The following is a 10,396-nucleotide window of genomic DNA, read 5'->3' as shown; positions in this document are numbered from 1 at the left end:
GATTCTTCAAAGTTAAGTCAAGTCCTTGACGTAAGTCTGTGGCCAGAGAATGCTGGCATCGAAAAGTTTATATTAAGTAAAAACCATAAGATAGGTAAAGTTCCCCAAGTAAAGTCTTGACTAGGGCATTTTGCTTGTGACACCAATGTTGGCCTAACAAAATTAAAGGTTTTACACCTAAACATTCAGTGTTTACGCTTCAAAATTAATGTTCTTGAATTATTCTTGAACGAGCATAAGCCTCATGTTGTTTGTATCTCTGAACACTGGTTAAACTCCAATGAGTTAAACTCCTTCAAAATTGAGGGTTTTAATCTTGCCTCCTCTTTCTGTAGAACACTGTATAAGAATGGCGGTGTGTTGATTCTGGTGAAAGATAGTATATGTGTAAGAAACTTTAGATTTAATAATCCTAGTAAGGAACTTGATTTTGAATGATGTGGGACTCAACTATTACTTGGTGATACTGCTATCTCTGTTGTATGTGTTTATCGTTCCCCAAGTGGTGATTATTCTCTTTTTTTGAATCTGCTGGATAATGCTATCCCAGCTTTCATGAAAAATGCAGCCAACACAATTATCTGTGGTGATTTCAATGTTGACTTCAGCTCGAACTCCTCACAAGTGAGGCAATTACTCGATTCTTTCGGGACATTTAATTTTTCCCAAACAGTAAATCAAGCTACTCGAGTTACCAGATCTTCTTCCACGATTATTGACAATATTTTCACTGATAAGCCTTCAACTGAAAGTATTATCCTTGATACTTATTTCTCTGATCACAAAGCCCAACTGATTGAGCTTATTACACACAGCAATCCTAACCCCCTGGCCAATAAAGTTTATTACAGACGATCTTTCTCCCCTACAGCACAGTCACAGTTTAATAGTTTACTCCATCAGCAATCCTGGGATTCTGTATACACAGAGGATGCACTTGATATTAAATTTGACAACTTCTTAGGCATTTTTCTGTATTGTTTCGATGTAGCATTCCCTCTAAAAGCAATAAAATCTTCAGTCACCTCTAAGAATAAGTGGGTTACCGATGAAATTAGGGCCTCATCGTTGAAGTTAAAACAGGTCTTCCATGAATTAAAATTTAGTGACTCCCAGTCCCTCAAAAAGTATTATAAAACTTTAAAACGTGAACACCATGTTTTAGTTAATGAGACAAAAAGAAAGTTCAACATGCATACCATTAATTCCTCAGATAACCGAAGCAAGGCTGCCTGGAATTTAATCAAAAATTCCACTACTTCAAAAGCTTCTAAATCCTCCATTGACGTGGTTTTGCATGACAGCTCTTTAATATCAGACAAAACTGTCATAGCCAACTTGCTCAATAATAACTTCCTGAATACCATCAATGATCAGCAAGCTTTCTCTAACCCTCCAAAGAATCCTGTTAACTCTCCTAACCTCAGAATTCATTATTCTCAGTCTATCTTCCTTTACCCCACAGATGAGAAAGAAATTAATAGCATACTGACTAAAATTAGTAGGAAACACTGTGCTGGTTATGATAACATTCCTGGCACCATATTGAAAGGAAATGTAAAAATGGCTATTATGACTCCACTTATATATTTAGTTAATGAGTCACTGTCACTGGGTATTTTTCCAGAGAAATTAAAGGTAGCGAGAGTTGTCCCAATTTTCAAGAATGGTGACCCCCAAGATATGAATAATTACAGACCAATTTCTGTTCTATCTGTATTTTCAAAGGTTTTTGAACAAGTCATCTTTAACAGAATCTTATCGTTTGAAACTAAATTTGATATTCTCTCTAAAATACAATTTGGTTTCATGAAAAATAGGTCAACTGAAATTGCCATGGCTAAGTTCATTCACAATGTTATTAGTGAACTTGACAAACACAATTCTGTTACAGGAATCTTCTATGACCTAAAAAAAGCTTTTGATTCTGTGGATCATGAGATCTTACTTTCTAAACTTGAAAGCTATGGTATCTCAGGCATAGCAAATCAGTGGATAAAATCCTTCCTAACAGGTAGATCTCAATCAGTGAGTATCTTCTCCTCGACTATAAGTACTTATGCAACATCAACCCCTTTAACAGTCACTAAAGGTGTTCCACAAGGGTCTATTTTGGGTCTTCTTCTTTTCCTTATCTATATTAACAATCTTCCCTCATATTTTAATGGTGGTACTGTTTACATGTATGCAGATGATACAACCTATTTATTTTCCTCGAAGTATTTTAACTATGATGTAGTACAAGGAAACATTAATGCAATGAGTAAATGGTGTGATGATAACAATGTGGTCATAAATGATAAAAAATCTACGTTTATTCAGTTTCATACACATCAAAAGAAAATAACCTCTACTCCACTTCTGAGGGTAAATGGCAAAATTTTAAGTTCTTCCACTGAAACAAAATTCCTGGGATTATAAGTGCATGAATCATTATCGTGGGAAATTCATATTGATACTCTTTGTACCAAAGTGGCATCTGGATGTTTCCTCCTTAGAAGGATCAAATCGTTCCTCTATATTTTTTGATAATTTGGCTTTGCTTTTGGAGAAATGTCTCGTTAAAAACCGTTTTATTATCCTTTGTGGTGATTTCAATGTTGATTTTAGTCAGATTAGCAATATGAGCACCTGTCTGTGGGACATATTTTCAGCATTTAATATCAAGCAAACAATATTTGTTCCTACTAGACAAACTTCCCAATCTGCCTCAACTATTGATAATATTTTTTGCAACTTGAAGTGTGAGTTGGGCACAGCAGTTGAATCACATCTTTCAGACCACCATGCTATAATTACAACAATGGAAATTTTTTCCGAATATTCTCCCCCTAAGAGGACTAAAGCTAAAAAAAGGTTTTTCACTCCTGAAAATATCAGTGAATTTTGTAATGCTCTACAATTGACAACCTGGGATACTGTTTATTGTTCAGTCTCAGTAAATTGTGGCATTTTTTAGTGTTCCCCCCCCCAAAAAAATTTCTGGTACCCCTCCCCCCCCAGAAATTTTCCGAACTTCCTCGAACTTCCTCCGAACTTATCCGCAGAACTTCTCCCGCCAAGAACTTTTCGCGCTAAGGTTTTTTCGCGCAAAGGATTTTTCGCGCAAAAGGCCTGTAGCAAAGTCCTGTCTCTGCAAAATCCTGTCTCCGGAAAATGCTGCCTCCGGAAAGCAGCATCCGAAAGTCAGCACCGAACCCAGCCTACCTGCAATGCAAGACTTATATAGGACTACTGCGCAGAAATACTTACTCCTTGGCAAGCATAGGGGAAATCGGTGCTAAGGCCTTAGTATTGCACTTGGAGTGAGAAGTTTTACCATTGTCCTATCACAACTCTCTCTCCCTCCAACACCTCACCCCAGTATCTCCCTCCCCTCCATGTGTTCCAATGAACTATCCCTCTGATTCATCTGATGTCTCCAACCCAGAAGTTGAGGGGAAAATTCTGGCTGTATGCTGTTGTCTCAAAACCAGGGAATGGTGTTTTGCGGAGCGGCCGTTTCTGCAGGGGCAGCGACGCATCAGTGGCGCAGTAGTTGAATTCGCCTGGCTACCCCTCCACTCCCTGGAAGAATCCCTCCCCTCACATCCTGTCTTGTCCTGCATAGGCAAGGCTCTCTTTTGCTCGTGGTCTGCTCGGAGTCACATGTCTAGTGAGGCATGGCAAATTTTGTGCAATTATTCTGCTGGTTTTTAGCTGGTAATGTTTCCTTTGGCATCATGAAATACTATCATTGTTTTCTGTAATACTTCTGATTTTTGAATACTCTATTTTGAATAGATATCGAACGGTAATAACTCGTAAATTATTTTTTTGCTACCTTTTTCTTGTGAGCTGTTTTTCTTGTTTGTGGAGTCTTTTTCCCTGATCCAGCTTGTGACCGACGGTTGGAGTATTTCCCTTGTCTGGACTTACGTGAAAAATCAACCAGATTTTACGACGTAACGTCACAAAATGACAACTTCAATAACTTTCTTGAAATCTTTCTCACACTCTTTAACAGCTGTTTTCCATTAGAAAATTCTAAATCAAGTAGGTCTCCTAGTAAAACTTGGATTACTCCTGATATTATCCATAATGCACAAGTTCTCAAATCTCTATGGGTTAGTTATAAAGCTACAAATGATAGTGAATTAAAACGTCAGTATATTGACTTAAAAAAGCACTGAAATTCTTCTCTTCCGAAATTTCTGACCCAAGGTGTTCCTCAAGGATCTATTCTTGGCCCAATTCTATTTTTATTATACATAAATGACCTCACCAACTTTGTATCCTCTGCAACTGGTATTCATCCAGTATTATATGCTGATGATGCCAATTTTATTATTACGTCCTCAACTGTCAAAGGGTTACATACAGCAGCCAACTTTGTCTCCGATCAGGTTCTTACTTGGTGTAAATTGAATTGTCTTAATCTCAATGTCACAAAATCCCAACTTATTTACTTCTCTAATTTCAACAAAACCCCTAGTTTGCTTAATGTTGACCTAAATGGAACATGTATTCCACAGGTTGACGACACCATGCTTCTGGGAATGAATATCGATGCGCATCTTTCCTGGGAAAAACTTGTCTCTAATCTAGCTGGTCATCTTAGCTCTAAGTGTTTCCTAATCAGATCAATTAGATCCACTGTATCCATTGATGTTCTTCTAATTATTTACTATGGGGAATTCTACCCCCATTTACTATACACCATTCTACACTGGGGCTCTTCACCCCATGCAGTGACCATTTTTAAAATCCAAAAAAGAGCTATACGTTTGATTGCAAACAAACCATGTAGAACCCCATGTCGCCCTTTGTTTAAATGTCTCCGCGTGCTACCCATTCCCTGTGTCTACATACTTTCTGTTTTATTATATGCCAAGTCAAACTTTAAGGACTTTGCGCTAAACTCGGATATTCATAACCAGGGTACTAGGCAGCAGGGAGACTTGCATATCCCATTTGTACGTACTAAGAAAGCTATCTGTGGCTTTAAAACAATGACTCTAAGGCTTTATAACAAGCTTCCGAAGAACCTAAAAGCTCCCATGAGTTTGTCGACCTTCAAAACTAAGTGTAAAAACTTTTTACTATCCAATTGTTTCTACTCAGTTGATGAATATTTATCTTTGTAACTGCCTTTGTATTTAAACTGCCATTTTGTATATAACTTGATTTTGTATTCATGACGTGGCATATACAATGTATGTACAATACTTGTCGTCTGGCAAATTAATAAATTATTATTATTATTATTATTACTGCTCCAGTGTGATCAACAGCACCAGAAAAATGTATAACATCAAATCAATTTCCTCCTCCAATAACAAATCTAAAACCGCCTGGAACATTATTAATAATACCTATGGGAAATCCAAGAACATTAATTTTACCAAATCAATTCTCCGCAATAACATTTCAATTCATGACCCTGAGCAAATTGCCACCTGTTGTGTGCGGAAATAATATTCAGACTCAGTAGTGAGGCACAACGGATTTATTTTGCCAGCAACACAATAGATTTTGATAACGCCAGGGCTCGCGTTCGACACCCGGAAATTGACTGCCTCTGCCGCATGTTTCCGCCCATCATGCAACACAAAACAAAACACTGCTGAATATCCCTTAACAAGATGGCCTGATACAAAACAACATTTCAATTACATTACAACATTACAATCACATGCACAATACATGACAACTCCTCCCAACTTTAAATATGGCCCATACCCTATGAATGCTCAAGAACTTTTCACATAGGTACCAAACAAATTAGTACGTAAGTCAAAGCAACACAAACATTTCAATTACCTTCTAAACATTACAATTGCATGAAAAATACATAACTTTTACTTAACTTACTCCTCCCAACTTTAATGTGGTCATACCCTATAATTCACAAACCTCCTCTATAAATGAATTTACAATTATTCCAGAAAGAAGAAAAATATGAACTTTTGCAACTGTCCGTATCACATAATTTAACTGCTGACACAAAAATGACATATCTACTAGCACTCAAAGAGGTACGACAAACTGTAATCTCCCAGATAACTTGGTGGTCTTTTGGTTCGGTTTGACACACGCGCACTACTTGTTCCTGTTGCCACTGGCTCACCCAACTGCCGATTTGAGTCATCTGTCCCAACACACAAAGGTTCCTGCTCTGGAACATCCAAATCATCATTGTGAAAAAAATATCTCCCTGCCACATTTGGAATACCACCTGGACCAACAGGATCCTCCCTCTGGTGCCCAGGATTCCTTCTGTGGATTATTTGGTCCACATGACGTCTATCAATTCTGCCATCAGCCCCTTCAATTTCCAAGTTGCGAGGCCCCATAACTGCTGTCACTCTCCCTGGGCACCAGCGTTGAGGTCCAACATACATCCTGTAAAAGACTAAGTCACCTACATTAAAATTGCGTCTAGTTTTAGAATATTCATGACAGTTAGCAGCAATATTGTCTCTTTTTGTGTCAGGTGGAAGAGAGGCAGGGTGTAATTTGTGTAGCAGTGTTTGTATCTGATGACCCATGAGCATCTCTGAAGGGCTGCGGTTAGTGGCCATACTTGGTGTTGTCCGTAACGTGAGAAGCACATTTGAAAGTTCACTCCTCCATGTGGTTGGTGGCAGTCTCTTTAAGCACCTTTTGAGTGTCTGGACCACTCTTTCAGCTTGCCCATTGGAAGCAGGGTTGTATGGAGCTATGCGTACATGAGATATGATATTTTGCTCGAGAAATTGTGAGAATTCTTGTGATCTGAAAGCAGGGCCATTGTCAGATACAATTTGGTCGGGGATCCCATGCACAGCAAACCACCTTCTCAAACACTCAATTACAATCGATGAAGACATGGATCCCTTAGTCTCTTCCACTTCAATCCATTTTGAATAGGCATCCACAACAACAAAAAATGTATAACCATGAAGCGGTCCAGCAAAATCAAGGTGGAGCCGCGACCAGGGTTTCTGTGGCGCGGTCCATGGGATCACTGAGGAACGTGGGGGCATGGAACGATTCTCACAACAAGCAGTACAAACTGAGACCATCTGTTCAATGTCAGCACTTATACCCGGCCACCATACATAACTTCTAGCAAGGGCTTTGGAACGTACTATACCTTGGTGCACCTTGTGCAGCAGTTTCATGACCTCAGCTCTTAAACCCTGAGGTATGACCACCTGATTTCCCCGCAGCACACATCCATTCACTACTGTTAGGGTGCCAGGTGGATCCCTGAAGTATCGTTGGGCTGCTGGAGATAATCGCGTAGGATTCCAGCCCCTCTGCAACGCATCTCGTACCTCTGCCAACGTTGAGTCCTTCAATGTGGCCGCAGCCACTGAATCTGCCGATAGTGGCGTCATCTTCGAGGCCTGGTCCAGGAGAAGAATGCCAGCCGGTTCAGGCACAATTGTAGTTTCACCCTCTATTGACTGCACAGGAAGACGACTGAAAAAGTCAGCATTCGCATGCCTCTTGCCAGGGCCCGAGGACATAATTTTTTTCATGTATGATATGCATGCCTCCTCTCTCTCTGTCCATCTCCAGGGAACCTTTTCACACAGTAATTCATACAGGGGCGCAAACACAGTGGCCTTGTTAGGGAAAAACCTGTCATAATAATTTACACAGCCAAGGTAAGCCTGTAACTCAGAGACCTTTGTGGGAGAGGGAGCACTTAGCAGAGACTTAATTTTCTCTGTGGTTGGTTGAATGCCATTTCCTGAAATTGAATACCCCAAGAAATCCAGTTTCTTAGCCGCGAACACGCACTTTTCAAGCTTCAACTTAAATCCTGCATCGTGTAATCTTGCCAACACTCCCTGGACCCGCTGGTACAGCAACTGTTCAGTGGGTGCTTGACACAAAATGTCATCAATGTAGACTAGAACATTATCTAACCCAGCTAAAATGTTCTCCATCAATCCCTGAAAAATGGCTGGAGCAGAGCACAGCCCCGGAGGCAAACGGAGCATGCGAAAAAGTCCCTTATGAGTGTTCAATGTCAATATGTTTGATGCTTCCTCGTCAACACTAACTTGGAGGAAAGCATCAGAAAGGTCAATTTTTGCAAACCAGCTACCACCTGAGAGTCGACTCAGCATTTCATTTATAGTTGGCAAAGGAAAAATTTGCCGCATGCAGATAGGATTGACTGTTGCACTGTATTCCCCACATATTCTGATTGACCCATCTGTTTTAACTACATTAACTGTGGGGGTTGCCCACTGGGAATACTTAACTGGCTCTAATATTCCTTGCTCAACCATTTTATCTAGTTCATCACCTACCCGCTGAGCTAAAGCAATAGGAACAGGGCGGCTCTTCCTAAAGATGGGCTTGGAATCTGGCTTCAAAACAACTTGGGCAGGGGGACCGACATAATTACCCAACCCAGGAAGAAAAACCTCTTTAAATTGCTCCAATTCACGAGGTAGCTGCACCATACCAACGGCATGCACTCCATGAACTGAAATTCCCAAATGTGGAAACCAGTTCCGTCCCAATAGACTGGGTCCATCTCCTGCCATCACCAGCAATGGTAATTTTCCTCGGTAGGGTGGATAGCAGACATCGACAAGAATATTCCCTTTCACAGGCAGCTGCTCCTTTGACCAAGTATTTAGGATCACAGCAGGACGTTCGAGTTTACAGTCAGGAAATAGCAGCTTGTAAGTTCCATGGCCAATGATGGAAAACCCAGCCCCAGAGTCAACTTCCATCGTTAGTCGTTTGCCCTCCGCTGACACCGTCACTTTCATTGGGGGCGGTGCAGCGGCGGCAGGAACGTGGAACAGGGTGCTGTACTCCTCAGCGTAATCACATTTTGTTAAATAAAGACTCGGAATAGATACCTGCATAGCTGGGGACATTTCTTCATCCGTGGCCTCCATGTTGTGGGCTGCCGACCTCCTTGGTGGATCGCTTCGAAAGCCCGAACGCCTCGAGATGTCGCTAACTCCACGTTGTGATCCACCGGTCAAAGGCAAAGGCGTAATCTTCTTCTTTTTGAAGCAAGCACGCTCGATGTGTCCCTGCTTCCGGCAATATCGGCAGGTGGAACTCCGGTGACCGCAATCCGCTGGGTGGTGCCAACCAGTGCAGCGAAAACACGGGTGCTGGTATTGTTGTATATTCTCCTCGAACATGGGAGTAATAGAACGGCCACGACTGGAGACGCCATTTTGACGCACCAGGCCCCCATTTTGAACTTGAGGAACACCACGCCGCGAATGTTCATGGCAGAAACTTCCACACATGCCGCCTGCATGATTATTTGAAGAATACTGGCTCCCCGTACGATGCACTGCAGCACCAGATGTTGACTGCAATTGGGCGACATGTTCTTGGGCAGCTTCAGCAGCCTGGGCCCTATATCGACAACCCTTTTTAAATCTAAAGATTCTGAGGCGAAAAGGGCCTCCTTCAACCTCATATCTGATAGGCCAAGCAACATTTGCCCTAGTAGGGATTCGTCCGAATTTGTGAACTCACATCCTTCCGAGAGCGTCCGGAGGTCCGAAAGAAAATCCTTAAAAGATTCCCCCGGATTCTGCACCCTTTTGTGGAAAATCTCACGTTGCACCCACTTACATGGCTTCGGGTTTATGTACCCGTCCAAAAGTTTCGTGGCCTCACTAAATGAAATCTCTGTGGTGGAGCGCGGTTTACACAGCTTGATTACATTTTTCAAGATAAACTCGCCGGGTACCGTAAACAAAATGGCCTTCTTCTTATCATCATCGGTGATATTGTTCGCCACGAAGTAATAATAAAGCTGTTCCTTGAACACGCACCAGTCCTCTGCGTTTCCCGAAGAAAAACTTGGAAGATTCCCCAGCGTCCCCACGAAACTCGACCCTGATGAATTCATTACCACTTCCGTGTGAAATAAGATTTTTTTTAAATACTGCGGGATATCAGTATCCCATCCTCGTCGCCAAATGTTGTGTGCGGAAATAATATTCAGACTCAGTAGTGAGGCACAACGGATTTATTTTGCCAGCAACACAATAGATTTTGATAACGCCAGGGCTCGCGTTCGACACCCGGAAATTGACTGCCTCTGCCGCATGTTTCCGCCCATCATGCAACACAAAACAAAACACTGCTGAATATCCCTTAACAAGATGGCCTGATACAAAACAACATTTCAATTACATTACAACATTACAATCACATGCACAATACATGACACCACCTACTTCAACAACCATTTCCTGGATACCATTACAAAACCAGCTACTGGACGCATTAACTCAGATAACTACTCACATATACATTCAGTTATGAATAATATATACTTTTATCCTACATGTGAAAAGGAAATTGAATCTGTAATTTAAAAAATTAATTTAAAACACTCAGCTGGATGGGATGAGATTCCATGCTCCCT

At 41.2% G+C, this 10,396-nt stretch overlaps 1 protein-coding gene across 1 annotated transcript; it reads right to left on the bottom strand.

Annotated features, from left to right (window-relative positions):
• Window positions 1-5,445: 5,445 nt before the first annotated feature.
• On the bottom strand, window positions 5,446-9,360 carry LOC124166876. The gene is made up of 2 exons (XM_046544587.1): window positions 8,856-9,360; window positions 5,446-6,394 (listed from the first exon to the last, which is right to left on the bottom strand). The coding sequence occupies exons 1-2, from the start codon at window positions 9,258-9,260 to the stop codon at window positions 6,344-6,346; spliced, it is 456 nt and encodes a 151-aa protein (XP_046400543.1). The 5' UTR covers window positions 9,261-9,360; the 3' UTR covers window positions 5,446-6,343.
• Window positions 9,361-10,396: the final 1,036 nt, after the last annotated feature.

Source organism: Ischnura elegans, chromosome 10 (genome assembly GCF_921293095.1).
Source record: "Ischnura elegans chromosome 10, ioIscEleg1.1, whole genome shotgun sequence".
Lineage (NCBI taxonomy): Eukaryota > Metazoa > Arthropoda > Insecta > Odonata > Coenagrionidae > Ischnura > Ischnura elegans.
Note: the sequence above shows the minus strand (reverse complement) of the source record. Positions and strands in the feature narration are given on the sequence as shown.